The sequence below is a fragment of the Diospyros lotus genome, chromosome 7 (genome assembly GCF_014633365.1).
Source record: "Diospyros lotus cultivar Yz01 chromosome 7, ASM1463336v1, whole genome shotgun sequence".
Taxonomy (NCBI): Eukaryota; Viridiplantae; Streptophyta; class Magnoliopsida; order Ericales; family Ebenaceae; genus Diospyros; species Diospyros lotus.
In genome coordinates, this window is record NC_068344.1 from 36,832,242 (window position 1) to 36,853,974 (window position 21,733).

At 36.4% G+C, this 21,733-nt stretch overlaps 4 protein-coding genes across 4 annotated transcripts; 2 read left to right on the plus strand and 2 right to left on the minus strand.

Moving 5' to 3' along the window:
* Positions 1-2,159: 2,159 nt before the first annotated feature.
* On the plus strand, positions 2,160-8,862 carry LOC127806271 (IAA-amino acid hydrolase ILR1-like 4). Its single transcript, XM_052343462.1, has 5 exons — positions 2,160-2,702; positions 3,775-3,900; positions 4,790-5,104; positions 7,744-7,872; positions 8,054-8,862. Exons 1-5 carry the CDS (start codon positions 2,364-2,366, stop codon positions 8,453-8,455), a joined length of 1,311 nt encoding a protein of 436 aa, XP_052199422.1. The 5' UTR covers positions 2,160-2,363; the 3' UTR covers positions 8,456-8,862.
* Positions 8,863-10,404: 1,542 nt separating this feature from the next.
* On the minus strand, positions 10,405-11,506 carry LOC127806274 (40S ribosomal protein S30-like). The gene is made up of 3 exons (XM_052343464.1): positions 11,375-11,506; positions 11,128-11,265; positions 10,405-10,634 (listed from the first exon to the last, which is right to left on the minus strand). Exons 1-3 carry the CDS (start codon positions 11,376-11,378, stop codon positions 10,588-10,590), a joined length of 189 nt encoding a protein of 62 aa, XP_052199424.1. The 5' UTR covers positions 11,379-11,506; the 3' UTR covers positions 10,405-10,587.
* An 880-nt stretch (positions 11,507-12,386) lies between these two features.
* LOC127806813 (asparagine--tRNA ligase, cytoplasmic 1-like) lies at positions 12,387-17,325 on the plus strand. The gene is made up of 6 exons (XM_052344340.1): positions 12,387-12,984; positions 14,961-15,551; positions 15,925-16,178; positions 16,258-16,387; positions 16,615-16,673; positions 16,874-17,325. Exons 1-6 carry the CDS (start codon positions 12,502-12,504, stop codon positions 17,055-17,057), a joined length of 1,701 nt encoding a protein of 566 aa, XP_052200300.1. The 5' UTR covers positions 12,387-12,501; the 3' UTR covers positions 17,058-17,325.
* Positions 17,326-18,674: 1,349 nt separating this feature from the next.
* LOC127805811 (60S ribosomal protein L31-like) lies at positions 18,675-21,082 on the minus strand. Its single transcript, XM_052342596.1, has 3 exons — positions 20,947-21,082; positions 20,587-20,704; positions 18,675-19,181 (listed from the first exon to the last, which is right to left on the minus strand). The coding sequence occupies exons 2-3, from the start codon at positions 20,667-20,669 to the stop codon at positions 18,902-18,904; spliced, it is 363 nt and encodes a 120-aa protein (XP_052198556.1). The 5' UTR covers positions 20,670-20,704; positions 20,947-21,082; the 3' UTR covers positions 18,675-18,901.
* Between the last annotated feature and the right edge of the window lie 651 nt (positions 21,083-21,733).

Here is a 21,733-nt window from a genome sequence, read left to right on the forward strand (position 1 = left end):
ATCACGTATTTATATAAGTTGCTGAAGGACTGATAAAGGTCAGAATTATGCCACATAAAAAGTTGAATTTAATTGCTTAAGTGAAGATAGTGAGCTAACTATACCATATGGGCATGGGCTCGGCCTTCTTTTTGTATTCTTTATTTAAATGATTTTGGATTAGTGTTGAATATATTTTAGATAGACCTAACTTTTTAGGTCTAATTTTGTTAGACGTTTCAATTAAATTTAAGTTGTTGGACTCAAGTCTTATTCCAACCTAAAACCATTTAAGTACAGTGATAATTCACATGTTTAGTTTGAGATTTGCTATGAATGGGTATATTTTCTAATTTTATGTTGGTAGTTGATTTAATTGTCCTATTTGCTAAGAGTTTTGAAATCAATCACCACTTGATCCGTATTATAATCGTGTTTTTTTCTTTTTCTTAGTTTCAAAATAGTCCTAACATTTTAGGAGCTTGAGCTTGTCTAAACTATTTTTTTCTTTTTTTATAAAAGAAGGGTGGGCCTAATCTCTTCATGGATCTTCTAATATTCAAGTTAGTCAATAAGTTCAAGAATAACATAATAATGATATAATAAATGTGTAATAAATGGTGTACTTGACTTATAGGAGACCATGCCTTAATATAGCCAAGTTGAAAGGTTGGTATAAGCCAAGGATTATCCATGTTATAATTGTGTCATTTTTTAATTTTTCTCAATTTCAAAATAGTCTTACAGTTCTAGAGCTTGTCTAAATTGTTTTTTATTTTTTGGCAAACGAAGGGAGTGGTGGAGAGATTTTCAAAAGAATGGTTGTAATCTTTTACTTGTATGAAAACAGATCTAAGTCAAGAAACTAGAGGTCGTAACCTTTCAAATTCTATTTACACACATGAATGGTTATAACTTTTAGTAAATGATTGTGCCTCACTTGTTTTGAATTTAATTTAAGTGGTTATAATCTTTGACAAAAGGGTGCACATTTGATAAAGGGTTGTAACACATAAGAATTAGATATATTCTTTTGTGAATGATTGTAATATACGTGAATGGTTGTACTTTTGGTAAAGGGTTGTAACATTATCTATAAATAGATTGGTGTGTTGGATAAAATAATTTTGAGAATTCATATGATTTCTCTCTCTTTATTCTTCTCCTACATTCTTATATAAAACTTCATAATATTTGTGTATACAAAAACCTATTATTTGTATTCTTTTATTGCAAAATTAGAATACAAAGTTTCTTGTGTTTGTTATTAGTTCCGTGTGTTCGGGTTTGTTTTCAAAAATTGCACATTCATTAACAAACTTTGTTCTTAATTCCATTGTATCTTGGAGGTTTGTTTGAATCCTTTGTGCGTTGTGTTTTGAGACAAGCAAAATTTTAAGGAAAGTGAGTTTTCGTGTCTTAAAATCTTTGAGTTATTGCAACATATTTATCATTATACCACCACTATTTTATCTACAGGGAGTGGCCTAATCCCTTGATGGATTATTCGACGTTCAACTTAGTCACCAAATTCAAGAATGATGTAATAAATGTGTAATAAAATGATGTATTTCGTTTCTAAGAGACCACGTTTTAATACAGACATATTAAAGGGTTGGTATAGAACAAAATAATATTATGTGAACGGTATAATTTTATTTTTTAAGGTAGCGTTTATTAAAATGAATAAGATAAGGTTGTATCAAAATAAAGTTATAATAGTTTTCAACCCAAAATGTGAAATGGTCAAGATAATGGTGAGAATCATTCTAATATTTTTATTAAACTATTTGTTAAATTTTTTAAAATGCACTGAAAGATATATGTATTATTTTTTCTTATTTATAAGATTCAAAATATACTTTTCGAAAGAAAATAAATAAGTATATTTAAAAAATGTTAAATAAAAAATTACATGATTTTTTTTAAATCATCAATAAATTTAATAAATATATTTTTAAAAATAAAAATTTAAAATAATTTTTATATTTTATATTTTTAGATATAAATAAATTGAGGAAGTCAATTATGGGAGTGGGCTAAGGACTCCTTTTACTCCGAGCAGGGCTTAAACTAAGTTTTTAAATAGATGCAACCCATCAAGCCTAAATCTGAGTTCTTACAGTAACTGAAGATCCCTTCATCACTATTCATGATTTAAAGAGAATTGGATAAAAGATTTCTTAATAGAAGCCAATTCAAAACAAGAAACCAAAAATCAAACATAGCAGCGCAGACTGTCGTCCCTGTACGTAGCATTAACCCGAAAACATCACCATCATCTGATGCCACACTGAAGAATTTTAGTATTTCTTCGCTTGGCATCGACCTCCAACTGAATCCCAAGTTCAAACCCGAATCCCAATCTCATCTCTCCAAGAATCATGGGTTTGTTCAACTGGGTCTCTCTGATTTCCACTCTGCACTTGCTTTTCTTATCGAAATCCGCTCTGTCGAGCTCTGAAACCCCTGCAAATTTCCTCGATCTGGCTAGAAGTCCAGAGCTTCTGGACTGGATGGCGGCGATTAGAAGGAAAATACACGAGAACCCTGAACTTGGTTTCGAGGAATTTGAGACCAGTAAGCTTATCAGAACCGAGCTTGACAAAATGGGCGTCCCTTATAGCCACCCAGTTGCCGTCACCGGCGTCGTCGGCTTTATCGGAACCGGAGAGCCTCCATTCGTCGCCATAAGAGCAGATATGGATGCTCTGGCCATGCAGGTTATTCTACATACAACTTTGTGTATGCGTGTGTGTATTTATGTATTGATTTCTTTAAGTTTCTATTGTGGTTAATGTTTTGGAGAATGGGGGAGAGAATTCCTGTAGTGCTGACATTAATTAGCACATAGATTGAAGGTTGAAACTTTTGATACCTTGAATCCTAGAACCTAGAAATTGGTACTAATTATTGTGCGAATCGGGAGACTGGGGAGGGAATTCATAGATTCATTTGGTGCTGATATCAACGTAGAACCATGGTTGAACACTTTGAAATCTTCATTAACTCTAGAACTGACTGGGACAGACATGGAAGCTGCTCTGTAAGTGGATGATCGTCAAACTGGTTGGCTTGGTTCTCTTAATTGTTGAACTTGGTTACTAAGTTTGCTTACAAAACAACCGAAGAACTGCCCTGGGCTTCTCCGGGATGGGCTCTCTAATGCTCAAGTTAGCACTTGTTCACAAAAACCTTCCAAAGATCGATTGAAGAGTAGTGGTGAAAAAATTGGGTAGGAAGAGAGGAGATAATTAATTCGTATCATTGTCTAGATTGGATATTTTCTATCTCCAATCAATCCTGGCACTTGTTATTTTCGGGTGAAAATCCCTTTCTTCTGGATGCCCTGGATCCTAGATCGATTGGGTCAATTACTTTTTTTTTTTCTTTTTTTTTTGGGGCAAAAATCTTCGGTTAAGCATGTATCTGTAAGATATATTTTGATGCCATTTTCCTTGCTAGACAGCCTTGCCATTGGTGCCTTGCAGGAGAGGGCTCGCTGACAAGGCTTTGTCCACTGACTCAGATTTGCTTGCTGGCGTGTCTTACTCCTTTTCCTTGCTGGCAAGCTGCATGGTCAAGAGAGGGCATCAAGAACCTAGCAATTGATACCAATTTATTAATTTAATCTGGTGAATGGGGAGGGAATTCACTTGTGCTGATGTAGGCATGCAGATTAATTGTTGAAAATATTGAAATCTTCAGTATGAGGACCTAGCAATTGATACTAACGATTATGAAAATTTGGTTTGAATAGTTTGTTGACAATGAAAAGGGTATCAATGGTTGCAGGAGAAGGTAGAGTGGGAGCACAAGAGTAAAATCCCAGGAAAGATGCATGGTTGTGGCCATGATGCCCATGTCGCGATGCTTCTTGGCGCAGCAAAATTGCTTCAAGAGCATCGTCATGATTTGAAGGTGCAATTTTTGTTTTTTTTCTTAAGCATTTTTCAGTAAGTTAATTATAAAATTTATATCCCCTCTTACCTATTACAGCATACTTGTCAAGCACTCCATGTTTTCAAGAATTTTATCGTTGTTCCCCTTGCTCGTCTATGACTTATGTTCGTTCTCTGGAAACAGATGTAATAAAATAAAATGAGCGCTGCAGTTGTTGCTATAGACAACATCGAGCAAGTGAACCCCTCGAAGGACTGTCTTTAACTGCAAATGAAAACACCATGTAAACATCTCAAATGTTTCATAAAAACTGTGGACTTCTTTTAGTAAGGTTCCAACTTACATGCAAATGAAACCACCGCTTAAGCATCTCAAATGTTTTGTAAAACCTGTGGACCTCTCTGTGCACTGCATCCCCTGCTTATGTATGTCACTTTGTTCAAGTAGCAGTGTCACTATGTGAACGTGACACATTGCTTGGGCACAGATATACCATTTGAAGTTAAAATGAGTTCATTGATTTCATCAGTTTTTGTGGTTAGATTCTAATGTTGTAAGATTGTCTTAATGGTCACAGTTAACAGCATTAGCACTGTTAACACTATTAACTTGTGAACTTTGAATTTTCTGTAGTTTGTCACGGTTACTGTCTACCCATGAATGCCAAGATAGCCCTTTTCATATGCTGTATTAAGAAGGCTTAATGTTACCGTGAAAGGGATCCTAAACATTGTGATGCATATTTGTTTGGCTGCTTCTATAATTTGTTTCTGATGGAATAGTAGACATGAAAGCAAAATTTGGATGTAGCAATTGTATGTATGTAGTTCTAATTTTAACAGAGTTGTGGTAAAATAGAAGAGATCTTACATTATTCTTTACAACTTCTGTTCTTTGGCTGTGGTAGGGAACAGTGCTTCTGGTTTTCCAGCCAGCTGAAGAAGGTGGTGGTGGAGCAAAGAAAATGGTAGAAGCTGGGATATTGGAGAATGTCGAGGCCATCTTCGGATTGCACGTCTCTCCTAGATTTCCTATTGGTACAGTGGCCAGCAGGTCTGGTCCTCTCATGGCTGGGAGTGGTTTCTTTGAGGCTGTAATAAGTGGGAAGGGGGGACATGCTGCCATTCCTCAGCATGCAATTGATCCAATTTTAGCAGCTTCCAGTGTAGTTGTTAGCATGCAGCATCTTGTTTCACGGGAAGCTGATCCCTTGGATTCACAGGTTCTCTCTCTCTATCTCTCTCTCTCTCTGAAAAGCCTCACCCTCCCCCAGCCCCTAAAAGAATGTAAAATGTAAAAGGTAAAAGAAAACAAGGTGGTCTGCCTTTGTGTAGAAGCACTTGTAATAAAATCAATATGGGCAGTGCCACTATCCAACAAACTTCCTCACTAAAAGTAATCACAACTCCTTTTATATATTATTGGATCTATATTTCTGAAGTTCATAAAATTACAGGTTCTGAATCACCTGTATCTATTTCTTTATCTTCTTCTTTTCGCTGACTGGAGGGGGTAATAGAAACCTATATCTATATGTAGTTGATGTGATCAGTTACTCTCTTGACATCAAAGAATATTTGTAGTTTCTTGTGTTTGTCTTGATTTCTCTGGGTCAAGGTTGTTGCGGAAAAACTACAAAACAGAAAAGGGTTAGTGCAATCAAAATCAAACCATATATAAACTGAAAATAAAGAATGCAAGAACATAATGTAAAACTCCCTATTAAAACATTCAAGGCTTAGATCTGGAAGATTCGTTCACCACTTTGGTAACGCCAACAAATAGGGACCACAAAGCCACAAAGAAGCCCCCCCAAACTGTAAGCCCAGAAAACCCCAACACCTCTCGGCCGAACACAAACAAAGCCCTCTCTCCCCCCAAACGATCAAAGCCACACAAAGCAGGTTACCACAAAAGGTAGATCGGTCACAAAGACAGAGGGTCAAAAGCACAAAGTCAAAAGAGAAAACTTACCAGCAAAAGAGACCTAAGTCTTGAATATATAGAGGTTGCAATCAGCATCGAAGGATCACCTTTCGCACACAAGGAAAGGCGGTCGCACAAATGGAAGGGTGGATCAACCCACAGAAGGCAAGAATCACAATCGGTTGAACATGGAAAGGAGAGAGGGAGCAATCAGCCAAGGAAGGAAACACGAGAGAGAAGCTAGGGTTCGGCCACGAGAGGGAAACACCAAGAGAGAGGCCACACAATGGCCTTTATATATGTGGGCTTTAGGGCTTAGAATAGTGGGCTTCTCCCACTTGAGCAAATGGGTTGAGGCCCATTTCTCCTCCAAAGTGGGATTAGGGCTTTTGGCTTGACTTCTAAAATGGACTGTCTAAAAGTGGTGACGAACTTGGGTTCTTCAATCCCGGGCTGAAACTTATGAAGATAAAATCCACCCGAAAAATCGTCACAGCTTTGGGGCTCATTAGGAAACATAAACCCAACAAAGGTCAATATTCCATGATTTTTTGGTCTTCTGATTAAAGGAATCATGGAATTGTTAGAGAAATGCGCACCCACATAAGTAACTACGACATATTCAAATCTCTAGCAAAAGAGAGAGGAAAGCTAGGAAAAACTTGGTGGAGACACTTGGGTATAAATAATATGAGTTTTGTGAGCTTGGCTATAGATAGAAATGATTAGTGAGCTTTGAGTTCATGTAGCCAACCACACATAGTAGGTAAAGACTTGTTATGATGTTGTTGTTAAATATAAGATATTATGTATATTATCCTAATAGGAACTACCCTTAACAGTGAACTCGAGATCTGCTTATCATAAAGAGAATCCTTGATCCTAATCTTGCTTCAATTGAAATGGTTCTCCCAAATCTGTTGATTAGAATTAGGATATAGCTAGAGGTCACAAATGATGATTTATGGATTAGAATTATGCCTTTATCTTTGCTTTCCCAATGTTATCTAGAGTAATTGATTAAAAACATTCAATTGAACTAGAAACAATGGTATCTCCAATTGTAGCCCCTTCCGTAAAAATATATTTCTTAGCATTTCCATATCATGTGAGATAAATGTATGTTTTTCAATTAAATTCTCCCACTCATGCTTCGTGAAAAGAGCTAGCAGATTGATGAATCATTACCATTATGATATAATTCCTCTATCTCGCAAGATGAAAACAACAAACACACTGAGCCTAATCCTGCTAGGTGAGGTTGGCATCTTGCAAGATGAAGTGAAGAGAAAAGAAATATAAAGAATAAGATGAAAGAAACACAAAGGATCTAATAATCACAAGGGAATAATGAGAAAGAAAAGGGAAAAAAAAAAAGGATTGAACAGTCATAAGGACATCTTTTGTGCATTAAGTACTGCTCTAAAACAAGAGTTACGTAGTCATCTTGGCACTATCATTGAATAATTTAAAGAATTAAGGGGATTAAAAGTATCTTTCTTAAGACTGTTTTTGGGTAAAATTAAAAGGAGCTCTAAGACTCAACCTACACTTGTTTGGAGTCACATCTAGACAAGAGTAACTAATATAGAGAATCTCAATAATTTATTGGTTATAGACATTTACACACAAGCTAATATATGTAGCATATAAATGTGCTAGTTGGCCAGATGAAGTCTTCTCAAGAAGTCATGCCTAACAATTTATTCTTCTACATATTAAGACTTTTAGTCAACCTTATTTCCTAATATGCAAGGTGAGTATGAGTTATATATATACACATATTTGACTTGTTCTTGCTGTAGTTGGTGTCTTAATCTCTTCTTTTACTTCTCGTGTTGGTATGTCTATGTCTTATGTTCGTATCCGTGCTTTTTAGCTTTCACCTTGGCCTTTTCCATTTTATTTGTTCTTAAAATCTTTCTCATATCACAGGTAGTAACAGTGGGAAAATTCCAAGGTGGTGGTGCGTTCAATGTGATCCCTGATTCGGTTACAATTGGTGGAACCTTCAGGGCATTTTCAAAAGACGGTCTGATGCAACTCAAACAACGGATTGAGGAAGTAAGTTGTTAGATGCCAGTGAGTAGTGATCCGGATTGCTGTCATGATTTTTCTTAGATTTCTTTTTCTGTTTATGCATATGTTTTGGTTGTCAACAGCCATTGAGTTCTGATCTCTCGGTTTTGTTTTGTTTCTCTTCACCATATAGCATCGAATAACCTACAAATGCTCTGATTCACAGGTCATCACGCGACAAGCAGCCGTACACAGATGCAATGTGACCATTACAATTGATGATTACCCTTTATACCCAGTAACTGTAAATAACAATGAGTTGCACCATTACTACACAAATATTGCTAGAGATATGGTGGGCACAAGCAACATTATAGAAATGCAACCACTAATGGGATCAGAAGACTTCTCATTCTTTGCAGAGGCGGTTCCAGGATGCTTCTTCTATCTGGGGATGCAGAACGAGACTCAGGGCCGGCTAGAACCAGGGCATTCCCCGTACTTCAAAGTAAACGAAGACGTCCTTCCATATGGCGCTGCGCTCCACGCGTCATTGGCTACGAGGTACCTCATCGACTATCAACCTAAGCCTACTTCCACAAAGGGCAGTTCTCGCGATGAATTGTAAGGTGATTCAAACCTAGTTACTGTAATGTTTAAGCACTATCAGTGCTTCTTCCTGCACATGTTTGCTTCCATGTTTAAGCTCAATCTCGATGTGTGCTATTAAGTTGTATATGTTGTTAGAAAGCAGAGATTTGGACAGGCAAGCTGTTCCCTGGACATGCTTCAGCCTTTAATCCCTTGCAAACTGTAAGTTCTAATCTAACTGGTCTCTACAGGCTGCAAGTCCTCTTAGTTTTTACTTTCTGAACATTAGAACTTGGTATATATGCATTGCCCACTGTACTGCATTTTGTGCCCCTTGCTGTCATTGATGGAAATACCATGGTATCTTATATAACGAAAAGGGTGTTTTGCACATTACATATGAGATGTACATTACTTTTTTTTAAGCATGTATCACTATTCTCTATTATTCATCATCTTTTGTTATATTATACAACTCTTACCTAGTACGAAACTTCTTATGTAACTTTTACTTAATATAAGGAGACTTCGTTCATTTTTTGCATCCTATTACAAGGAGACTTCGGTTTTATTCCATGTCATGTAATCTTATATTAGGGGCAAAACATTTTGTTTATAAAAATAAATGTTCAATGTAAATATTTTAAGCTTAAATTATTTATAATATTATTTTCCATGTATGTGTGACAAATAAATGAATGATGCCATACGTACGAGCAAAATATGAATAATATCTTATGGATAGCGAAGTAACAAATAAAAAAGTTTTATAAGTATTCTTTTTTATATATACAAATATATAAATAAATGACTGAATTTAGAATCAATTAAAATTAAAAAAAAAATTGATCTTGAAAAGTGACATTAAAGAACGATTCCATTACCTCATAAGTCATTGTTCTGCTTTCCTAGTAAGAGCCTGCCCTAGCTTCATTCAATCCTTTCATTGGAGTAAAAAATATCTATTGGGGCAAATAATCCAATTAACCACCCATGGAAACGGAGCGGCCAGCAAATTTTACAACCTTGGAAAGAAGGCAAATTTCCATGGTACCTATTTGTAGTCCCAAAACAATTAGGACCAACCAAACGGTAGCAGCAATCAAATTAAACCAACCCACAAACTTAAGGCCTCATGATGACTGCAGCTGCATCTTATTTCATCAACAGAAGGTCAAGAAGAGTTGCACCCCTGGCCTTCCAAACCCACCACAAAGCAACTGTAGATTCATCACAAGATCGGACAAGTTCACAATTGTTTTCAGTAGGAGCCTGACATACCATCCATGGTTGTTTCCACTAACAACCTGATATGAAAGTATACTGCTTATATACCTGGTATTGGGGCTATAATTCACAAGAACATTCTATAGTCTTAGTAAGAGGGGGAAGGGTTAATGATTTACCGGGTGTGAGAGATCACTTAGGATTAGGAATAGACTCGGATTTGCTTTTTACATCTCTTCTTCTTTGGGGACCCTATTCACCTCTCAAGCTTTGGCTAATTCTTACAACCACTCAAGTAGATTAGGATCATACATGGCAGAGGCCCTTGCAGCTAAATTGGATAGATACCACAAGAAACAAAAAAAACAGAAAAACAAAAAATTGCAGTGTTATATTACTTATGTTCTAAAAGTGCACCCTTTCACAAATATGGTAGTACAACATGAGCGCAGCTACAAAGAACAAATCCACAAGTCCTGGGACCCATTCAAATACTGCAATAACAATGTTCCTTGCATATGAACCACAATGTAATATCATCTCCATTTGAGGATTTTCCAGGTATGATTACAACTGGAGAAATCAACCCTTCATTGGAAAAAAAATACATAATTTGGGTTTATACACAATTTGCAACTATCCTAAATAGTCGATATCAAAGTGGCCCAAGATCCCAAATTATAATGTTCTAACTTATCAACTGAATCACATATCACAACCAAGAATAGAGCTCATCAAAAACATAAATGCACCCGAAAGTTAATAGCAAAACTTCAACTTTTGACTCACAAAGTAATTATGAATTGGACATAGTTGAGCAAAATACAAATGCAGCAAGCAGTATCGAACTCCAGAAATTAAGATTAGCATCACATATTCGTAACAAGTTCATTAAAAAGAAAAAAAAAAACATCTATGCTATAAACTACCCATCAGCTGGAGTTACTTCTCGGATGAGTTTGGTCCCCTCTTCTTTCCAAAGCCAATAACTGCAAGTAACCAATTGTGTTCAATTCATCAGTAAAAATGTCAAAACCGAACCAATGATAAACTAAAATCCAGTCTTGAATTTTGAGCATTTGACATTTCTTATGTTACAAAGTTCTCCATCAAACAATGCTATAAATTGATTTTGTCTACCAAATTCACCAACTAAGAAGACAATACTTATCTCATCATTCTATAATACCCTTATGGATACCTTTTATACATGTGTTGTATGGTAAGAGTATACAGAGAAGTTCATCCATCTATAGATCAAAAATGGTACCAGCATCAGCTCGGTGCTCAACTTTTTAAACGAAATGATTCGTATATACTCTTTCAAGCTCCTTCATTTCAAATAATACCAAACTGCAAATTACTTCCACTATTACTTAGCTGCGTCGATCTCCTTAATTTTCCTTTCCAAGTTTTACGGAAAGATGGACGAGATAAGGAGAGACATGAAGAAGAAGAAGAAGAAGAAGAAACAAAAATTACCGGCGGTGACGAAACGGCGATTATACTGCATACGCTTGTGAGCACGGCCGCGTGGCTTCTTCTTCTTGTCCTGCTTTGCAACCTTTGGTGTTTGTCCTCTCACCTTCCCCGCACGAGCCAGCGATCCGTGAACCTTACCTGCGTTTCAAACCCCCAATTCTCATAACTCAAAGACGAATAAATACATAAATACTAATCCATCACTCTGGCTGAGATATCTGGATTGATTATAAAGGTTTAAGCTCACCCATGGCGGATCCTCTGTTCTCCGATAACTCTCACGCTTCTGCAGCTTCTTCAACTTCACTGTTCTCTGAGATCTCAAGATTCTAGGGTTTGGGTGTCAAAAGGCTCATGTATATATACACACCGCGTATCGGGAATGGGGTTTCTACTGGTTTACCGGTTGGGCCTGGCCCTTAATATTGGGCTTCGCTCCATGGAATACTGGTCCAGCCCAAAGATTAATTAGTTGTTGGGCCAAACCCAAATCGCCCAAACTGGTAAGCTAAAGTTTGGATAGTTTTAAACATATAATCATCTGATTATGGTTTTGAAGATAATCAAACTACACATTAGTGATTTGATTTGTGTAAACATATTTCAAATCACCTAAATCGAAGATAACACGGGTAAGTTCTCGATTTTGAAAAAGAATCGTTAATCCCTTTAATTGTAACTCGACAATTACACAGTTCATTTATCTCTAATAAATTTAGAGTTTTAAACCTATACTCATATTACTTGTTATATAATTTAGACTTGTAACACCTAAATAAGTAATAAATTCATAGTTTAACTTATGTATTGTGATAGAATTTAAATGACAAACTCGTTATCTCAATAATAATTATGGTTCAAATTAGATATAACCTAATATCTTTATAATTATATTTAAAAAATTAGTATATTAGTCATCATATTTATCTCTTTTTCTTCGATAAAAGAAAAAATAGTAATATTTGACATGATTAAGTAAAAAAAATATAATAATATTATTCATCTAAATTAAAGATTCAGTTTAGATGGTACTTTTTCATTAGACAATTAAAATATGTATAATAAATATTGACATTTGTACATTTTCATTATCCAATAAAAAAATATCACCTAAATTAAAGATTAATCTCTATTTCTAATTGAAATGAATAGTATTATAAAAAAAAAATACCAATTGAAGGGTCATAGTTGACTAGTGGAGCAATTGAACCCTGGTCAAAGGGAGAAATTGAAATTTGGGTCAAACTAAGCTTCCATTTCCAATCTGTTTTTTCGGAGAATCCACAGATCCATATTCCAAACCCACCACCCGATTCTATTTAGCCCCCAAATCCTACCATTTTCCCCATTAGGGTTTACCAAAATCCTGTCACAATGTCAGCCGATTCCGCGCCGCCGGTGGATCAGATGTTGGCCGTGGCCCTAAACGACGCCGTGGAAGAGGCCCAATTCTCTCAGCGGGTCCTGATCCGAAGCATCATTGGTCGCCCCGACGGCGGCGCGGCGCTGGCCGGGCGGACGGTGAGGGTTGGCGGCTGGGTGAAGACTGGGCGAGAGCAGGGGAAGGGCTCGTTCGCGTTTTTGGAGCTTAACGACGGGTCGTGCGCCGCCAACCTCCAGGTCATCGTCGACGCCGCCGTGGCGCCGCTCGGCCAGCTCGTGCCCACCGGCACGTGCGTCCACGTGGAGGGCCTGCTGAAGGCACCTCCGGAGGGGACGAAGCAGAAGATCGAGCTTAGGGTTCAGAAAGTTCTCGATGTTGGGTCTGTGGATCCGGCCAAATACCCATTGCCTAAGACCCGGCTAACTCTTGAGTTTCTGAGAGACTTTGTCCATCTCCGGCCCAGAACTAACACGGTATTATACAGATACAATACACTCACTCTCCTAAAAATCTATGTTTCTTTAGAAGATTTTGTTGACTTATATTTATGGTCTTGTCTTTTATGTCTGGAAAATGGTAAAATTGATTGGCGACTCCGCAAATTATTAACTTTTAGAGAGGAAATGCAATTATTAGTTATGTCGAATCGCAATTTATTGTTATAGACACTATGTCAAGGCGGCAATACTCATATAGGGGAAATTGTCACTTACACATCATAGGTGTTGGGAAAGGCATGTATAACTTCGAAAAAAATGTGTTGTAGAGTCTTAAAAATACACAAATTCTTCGGTATTTGTCTTTTCCAACACCTATTGTGTATAAGAAACAATTTTGACCCATCGAGGATCAGTACCATCACTATGTTGAATTTGGTAGATTCGGCTGTGTAGGAGAAAGGCCAACTGATCACGTCATATGCAGTTTGACGAGGATTTGCATTGTCACAATTACATGGAAGAATAAAAAGGAAAAAAAGTGTTTGTTGTGGAGAATGGTTAATTATATTGAGCACCTGTACATTTTCTCCAATATCTCATTCAGGGCCTCTTTTTTAATTGGTGAGCTATAAGCATTGATATTTCCTTCGGGGCTTGCATACCGGTGTCATCGGCATCTCAGACGCTCCAACATGCCTCCAATACATGTTGGACATGCCTGTGTGGTGTGTCCGTCTGACACTTTCTTAAATTTTTTTTAAAAAGGATATGGGATGGAATACATGTGTCCCAGAAGACTAAAAAATAATGGGTTTTTGTTTGACTCTTCAGTTTTCCGACTTGGAAATTGCATGATTCTTTTGTTTTTCCACATTATGATTCCATGACTCTTTAATTTTCATACTCTAGCCTTTAAACATTGACTGAATTGTGAGTTGATTGCTAATTAGATTAGAGCTATTCATTTGGAATTTTGGCTTGTGAATTTTAAATGCATATTTATGAATTTGGAATATAGTTTTGATACTTTATTATGCCCTTGACAATATAAAAAATTATTTCCTTAATTAACATATCTCAACTGTGTCGTGCCCCATTTTTTGAGAAATGTCATGTCCCCGTGTTTGTGTCATGCTTCTTAGCTTAGGACAACCTCTTTTTTTTTTAATTGGTTCAATCAAGCTCTTGGTTTTCAAGTCAAGCTGCGATCTCAATTTTCTTTGCTTGCAATTGGGTAGCAGGAAACATCTACCTCATCCTCTGATGGCTTATATTTAGGTGTATTCTCTTTTTAATGAAAAAATATTTTAATATGTTAATAAATATGGAATAATAAACTAACTTATTTACGGACAACCCGACAAAGTAATATAATAACTTACAGATTTATTTGTTTATATTTGAAGTTAAAGAAATCAAAGAAGTTAGAACATAATAATAAATTATGTTAAAAAATTGTATTTCTTGATGATTATAATCATAATGACCAACTAGAACAACCGTCATGCATTGCCCTAATGGTTGTTTTATAGCAAGATGTGTGTTCAGATTAAATGGTTTGCTTTCCTGTTATTCCCAATTTCTTGTTTCAATGATGTTTTCAAAGAAGAATTCAGACTATTAGTTGTGGATCACTAACTAATCATTTATTATAACTTGGGTTACCTATGGACTAGCCCCCCCCCCCCCCCCCCCCCCCAAAAAAAAAAAAAAAAAAAAAACTTAGTAACTTTTTGCTTAGATCACTTTGAAATTGAAGTGTTAAGCTATAATAGAACTACATCCATCTAAATTAAAATCTTTTTCTAGTGTAGTCGAGAAAGGGTTGATGCTCAGACTACAACTTCTAAAGGATATTGGGCACACTCACAAGTTGATTGTCCATGCATACAGAAGAACCAAATATTGTATAGTTGTTGCCTTGAAATAAATTCATTAGTGGCATGCTGCTTACTTGGTTTGGCTTTTCTGACTTTTATCAATAAGGTTACTGTTTGTTTGTGAATCAGATTTCTGCAGTTGCTCGCATCCGTAATGCTCTGGCCTATGCAACCCATACATTCTTCCAGAAACACGGGTTTCTTTACATCCACACTCCAATAATCACCACTAGTGACTGTGAAGGTGCTGGTGAAATGTTCCAAGTTACAACCTTAATTAATGATGCAGAAAAGTTGGAGAAGGAGTTGATTAAGAATCCTCCTCCCTCCGAATCTGAGGTGGAAGCTGCCAGACTACTTGTCAAGGAGAAAGGAGAAGCTGTTGCTCAACTAAAATCAGCCAAATCAAGCAAGGAGGCAATTAGTGCTGCTGTTGTTGAACTAACAAAAGCTAAAGAGAATCTCTCAAAACTGGAAGAGAGATTTAAGCTTAAACCTGGTATACCTAAAAAGGATGGGAAGATTGATTACTCCCAAGATTTCTTTGCCCGGCAAGCATTTTTGACTGTTTCTGGACAGCTTCAAGTTGAAACTTTTGCATGTGCCCTTAGTAGTGTCTATACGTTTGGTCCAACTTTTCGAGCTGAACACTCGCATACTTCAAGGCATCTGGCAGAGTTCTGGATGGTGGAGCCTGAAATAGCATTTGCTGATCTTGAGGTAATATGAATTTATATCTATTACTGCTAGTATATCCATTAAAATGTCAAATGTTTTCAGACAAATATCTGAATTATATCAATCACAACCAACAAGCTTTAGTTTATTTTGATTTCATTGATTGTTTACCTATATCCATGTTTGGAGGAGGGATCTGCTTGAAAGAAGTAGACCATATTGTCTTCGTTGAATTGCAATATGAAGTATGATAGACCGCTTGAATAGACATCTATGGAAACAGTCAAATGGCATGATTAAAATAAATCTCAGCTTTTTGTTTTTTTTATTATTATTATGATTCTAGTTTGTATGATTTTGATGAATCATGTATTCATGCTTTCTGAAAAAATGCTAAGTTCTTATATTTTTGTAGGATGACATGAACTGTGCGGAGGCATATGTGAAATTCTTATGTCAGTGGTTACTTGATAATTGCCGTGATGATATGGAATTTATGGTCAAAAACTTTGATAAGAGTGCCATTGATCGTCTAAGCATGGTTGCTTCATCCAACTTTGTCCGCCTTTCTTACACAGAAGCAGTTGCAATTCTTGAGGAAGCATCCAAAGAGAGACAGTTTGAGAACAAGGTGGAGTGGGGGATTGATTTGGCATCTGAACATGAACGGTAACATGAATTGTGCATGTTAAATGTATTCCTTTGATACTCATGCATATACCTTCCTCATGGTTTGTGCATTTTGCAGGTACTTGACTGAAGTGAAATTCAAATCTCCTGTCATTGTGTATAATTATCCAAAAGGGATTAAAGCATTCTATATGAAGGTCAATGCTGACAACAAGACTGTAGCTGCAATGGATGTGCTTGTACCGAAGGTATGGTGGTTATTCTCTCTTCAGCATCCCAGATGCATATGTACATATTGCAACATGCATTCATTCAACATAGTGCATTTTCAAGATTCCTGTTTTTAGCTATGCAGCAGTTGTAAAATGATTCTTGTAGCTCATGGCAGCCAATGAAAACCTTTTGAAGGATGTAACTCGAAGATGATTAGCAATTCTGTTTGCCTAGTAAAGTCTGTTATGTATGCCTTTCTCAGGTGGGAGAGCTGATTGGAGGAAGCCAGAGGGAAGAGTGTTATGATGTCATCAAAGAAAGGTAGGATTTTTATTTTCTTTATCATACAAAGCGTTGCATCTTGCAACGAATATCATGTTAAGCTGGTTCATTTGGTATACTGACACTTCTTTCGACCTGTGCTTAGTCTGCAATTGTGACTGAACTCGACCTTTGAGTTACAACTCGAACTGGTTGATTGATAAAGGAATGCTGATGAATGACTTTTTCATATATTGCAGGATACTGGAGATGGAGCTGCCTCTTGAACCATATGAGTGGTACCTTGACCTTCGGCGCTATGGCACTGTGAAGCATAGTGGGTTTGGCTTAGGATTTGAACGGATGATTCTCTTCGCCACTGGGATTGACAACATCAGAGATGTGATTCCCTTCCCTAGATACCCAGGAAGAGCAGATCTGTGATTTATAATAGAAGTATAATATCAATAGCTTCTTTTCTTTCATGCCACATTGCTGAGTTAACTAATTTGTTCTGAAAAAGCCATTTAAGGCATAACCGTTACGCTATTTTGTCCCAAAAGCTATTGAATATAGAAAAGCATTGTATGCCATTTTATAGTTTGTAATGACAGTTCTGTGGACTTCATTCGGCCCAAGATTTAGCTATATCCTTCAGTTTATGGCCTGTCTTGGGCGCGGAATAGCTTTGGTTATTGGTTTATTGTGTTTATTCAGTGGCCATTTGTTTGATTTTCCAAAATTGCTTCTACCCCAAATGGAGTATTTAATTTAAATGCATTCCCTGATCAACTTATCTTTCCTTCACTGATGTGGGACTATAGTGTGGCTGAAATTAAATATGGCCAAATATGTATTTTATCCTATATACTTATAATTTTTTTTTGGCATGATTATTTAAATTTTTTATTATTTTAATTATATTTTAAAATTATATATTTTGAATCAATTGCACACTTTAATTAGAGCGTATGATGTGTATTGAAATATTCAAATTATCTCTCATGCAACCATCATCTCCACCACTATTTTTTCCTTTAGTAGCCAATGAAAAGGCAGATGTAGACCAACGGTAAAAACAAAAAATATAGAGGCTGTCATCGGTTGGGAAAGGCAGAAGACAAAAAGGCGAAGGTGTCAAACAATGGCGAAAGGTGTAGAGGCCATCAATGACCTTTTGCCATCGTTGACATCTTCACCTCTTTGCCTTCTATCGTGGTCGACGCTTTTGCTTCTTCGGCTTCTGCTATTGCCAATGCCTTCGCCTCTTTGCCTTCTGCCTTCTCCAACTAACGATAGCACTTGCACCTTCCGTCATAACCATCAACTTGTACATACCTTGTCATTGGCCACATAAAGAAGAAAACGTGGCGAAAGTTGTAATTACATGAGGGGATAATTTGGACATTTCAAGATGTACGTGTTGCATGCTATAACTAAGGTGTGCAATTGACTCGAAAATGTATAATCTAAAGGTGTAATTCCAACAATAAAAAAGTTTGAGTGGCCACATACAAAAAATGAGAAAGCATATGAACAAAAATATGTATTTGGCCAATTAAGTACTAAAAATACATGTATCATGAATAACAGTAATATCAAAAAATTCTGCATAAATACAACTCTAAAGCCTAGAAAATAGGGAGCCTTGAATTTGGGGACGTAGTTTTATGCATCTCACACTTCTTCACCTGTACATTATCATTACAATAAGCATGAAGTAACTGCAATATGGTAAAACTCTCAGCCAGTAAATTGGAAAGCAACCAACAAATTATGAAAGGAATGTGATGTTGATAGTTAAGAATTTGGCTCACACTCTTCATGATGTTAGAAATGAATCAGAAGCCCGCGTGAGAAAACAATCAAATGTTTCCCCAACAAGCCCACAAGTTTCCATGATGCAAGGTAAAATGGTAATTTTACCCTCTAATCAAAAAGTACATGCAATCAACTTGTGCATTTTATCCATAACCGCTGAACATAGCCTTTTCATCTCACCACCCATCCCTGAATGGTCATGGAACAAGGGGAAAATATGAACTTTAATCATCAACACTCTTAATGAGGGCAGGAAGAAAGCCTGCTCAAAAAGCTCACATAAGAAATTTCAGCAAATTTTAAGTCACGGCATAAAAATTGTATTGCTACAACCAAAACAAAATCATCAATGTCTGCTCTAAAAAATAATGAACCACCTCCCAAAAACCAAAAACCAGTAACATAAGAGTTGATACTCCCATGTAACAGTCAGGCTGGCTGCAAATAAAACATAATACAGTGGTAATTCAATCATCTTCCTCGATGACCTTGGTACCCAAGCCCTTCAACCCTTCTGGTGGAATTTCAGCAACAGTGACAAGAGAGTAGAGCTCTTCCTTGGCATCCTCATCATCATTCCTCTTGCGCGCAATGCGAACTCTGACCCGCCTTGGAACACTACGTATCCCCCTGCTCCAGATGTATTTGTTAAGCTTCACATCCACCCTGACATCATTGGTTCCCATGGCTTTCTGAGCAAATCTCCTGATCTCCTTTATGGCTTTAGGAGCCTTCTTTTTGAATGTACTGTTTGAACAAAGAAGCTTGCATCATATCTCATGCTATGACAATATTAAATTTTAAGCATTTAAGTATGATGAAAACTTTCTAATGTACAGGCATGTACAGGTATGAGGCCATCTGTGCTAAAACAAGAGATCAGTTTGATGCACACAGTAACACAGCTAAAAGGTGAAACAGTAGGATCCACATAACAAAATTATTAGTTTATTAGTTGGACCATCCAAAACTATCAACCAATATCACTCAAATATTCAAAACTAAAAAGCGCAACATTCTGCCCCCTCCATCCATCATAAGAGTATCACTATATTAATACCATTATCAGAATTGCCAAATTTACCTAATTGAACTCATAATCATCAAATACATGCATAGTCATTTGAATTAATTATCTAGGCCTCCTTCAAAGTATCACACAAGCTCCAAACCAGAGAACATTACAATTGCCCACCCATCGCCAATTCACAGCCCAATTTTCTCCATCTCAGCCAAACTCATTAACACAACAATATTTTCCATTTTCAGCCCAAATACATCACCGCCATATCCACCAGCCAAACCATAATTACCCCATTCTTCATTCAAGCCAAAACCAGCACTGCTAAATCTGCCAATCAAACCACAGGCATGAAATATTCTACATCAACTGCCAACAGCCAAACCCATTGCCGTACCTTGACACATTGGTCTCACAATCATGCATGACTAAAACCCATCCATTTTCTTCAGCAAATGCAGAAAGCAGGGTAAATAGATATTTTTATAAGATGAAGGGGCAAGGCCTAGCACCTTTTAGTTTAGGGCACTTGAAATTAATTTGAGGGGGTTCAGGTAATAACTCCATGCAAAGACCCGGGGCAGATCATTCACAGGCTACATAAGGACTTTTTTCCTGATCAAAATACGAGAGCTGAGAGATACTTGAATTTCAGATATATTACTTCATTCAATTAACTGCATGATAAAACACCAAAGGGAAGCAACCAACCCAAACGTATTGCATGAAGATTGCACTCTACAACCTAGGAATATTAAGGATTACACTAGAACAACACGGATCTGAACTGCAGTGGTTTTACAAAATTGTACAAAAGGAAGCAATCCTACAAAGAATAAGAAAGACCACGAATCTCTAGAAGTCGGCCAGAGATCTGCCGAGGAATATAAAAATAGAAACTATAAGACTCCATATTAGATTAAAAATTGTCGGTTACTGATAGAATCAAAAAGTCCAAATAATTCTCGTGATGTATGCATCTAAAGACATTATCAATATTATAGAAGAACGAGAGAATGGCCATGGTAGAAGTCACAGGCTAGTTAATCAGAAAGAATTAAATACAGAACCAACAAACTAGCTTAGAGAGAGAGAGAGAGAGAGAGAGATTGGTGGGTAAATTAATCGTACCATCCATGCAAGCGCTTGTGGAGGTTGATGGTGTACTCCCTCGACACCACCTCCTCCTTTCTTCCTTTCGTCTTCTCCACCATTTTCCCTCTCTTCGATTTCTTTCAAAGCACTCCGCCTGTACTCAACCAGACAAGCGAACACAGTATTCAGATATTCCTTCTTTGTTTACAGAATCAATTTCCAATTCTACAAAACTCGGTTCGACACAAGTTTTATCAATAAAGGTCTCGCATTCTCTGCGAAAACCGCATAGCTAACAGAGATTACATACGCACTAACACGCATCCACACAAATATACAAACATAAGTCGAAGGCAAGCTTCGTTTCATCGCAGGTAAGGCAAAGAGAGAACAAACCTCTTGGTTTAGGGTTTGCAACCAGAACAGCCGGAGCCGACGATTGCAGTGGAGTATAAAAACCCTAACCCTAATTCGAAGTGTCCGTAAGAGATTATCATATTCGCGAAATTACACTAATCCCCTCCATCTCACATTGTATGACACTTTACTCCTTTTGCATATACATTGTAACGAGAACCCCCATTTTACATTTTTGTCCATTCCCACTTTAAGATTATTTATGGGTATGAGTGATAATTAATAATTATTTTATTTATTATTTTATAAAATAGTATTTTCATTTTAATAAAATAATATAAAATTAATAAAATAATTATACATATTTAAAACTATTTTAGTATGATATTTATTTATAATAAAATTGTAAACTACTTAATTAATAATTAAATATAAACAGTAAAAAAAGAATTTAGTGAGTTTCAAATTATTTTAAATAAATAACAATTTTTGAGATTCTCAATAAAATTTTTAATTAAAATCTTTGAACTTCAAGTAGGTTTATAAGCTCAAATCTTTTTATCAATTAGCAAAAAATTTAATAAGACACGAATCACACCTTAATTAACATGAAACATAATATTTCTTGATAAAAAAAAATTAGATAAAATCTTGAGATAAACATATAAATAAATATAACACACGTTGTTAATACCATTTTTCAAATTAAAGAAAATTTGAATGTGATGGCATACATTTGTAGAGAATAAAAATGAATAATATTTCAATTAAATTGAAATAATCGAACTAAATCCACTAATGGAAGGTGTAGCTCAATTTGTTTTGA

Coding starts and splice junctions, on each gene's coding strand:
- LOC127805811 (XM_052342596.1), bottom strand. CDS start 20,669: ATGGTGGAGAAGACGAAAGGAAGAAAGGAGGAGGTGGTGTCGAGGGAG. Junction 19,182..20,586: donor CACAAGCGCTTGCATGGATG/GTACGATTAATT, acceptor TTGTTCAAACAG/TACATTCAAAAAGAAGGCTC.
- LOC127806271 (XM_052343462.1), top strand. CDS start 2,364: ATGGGTTTGTTCAACTGGGTCTCTCTGATTTCCACTCTGCACTTGCTT. Junction 2,703..3,774: donor TGGATGCTCTGGCCATGCAG/GTTATTCTACAT, acceptor CAATGGTTGCAG/GAGAAGGTAGAGTGGGAGCA. Junction 5,105..7,743: donor CTGATCCCTTGGATTCACAG/GTTCTCTCTCTC, acceptor CTCATATCACAG/GTAGTAACAGTGGGAAAATT.
- LOC127806274 (XM_052343464.1), bottom strand. Junction 10,635..11,127: donor TCGCCGTTTCGTCACCGCCG/GTAATTTTTGTT, acceptor GGTTACTTGCAG/TTATTGGCTTTGGAAAGAAG.
- LOC127806813 (XM_052344340.1), top strand. CDS start 12,502: ATGTCAGCCGATTCCGCGCCGCCGGTGGATCAGATGTTGGCCGTGGCC. Junction 15,552..15,924: donor TAGCATTTGCTGATCTTGAG/GTAATATGAATT, acceptor ATATTTTTGTAG/GATGACATGAACTGTGCGGA. Junction 16,674..16,873: donor TATGATGTCATCAAAGAAAG/GTAGGATTTTTA, acceptor CATATATTGCAG/GATACTGGAGATGGAGCTGC.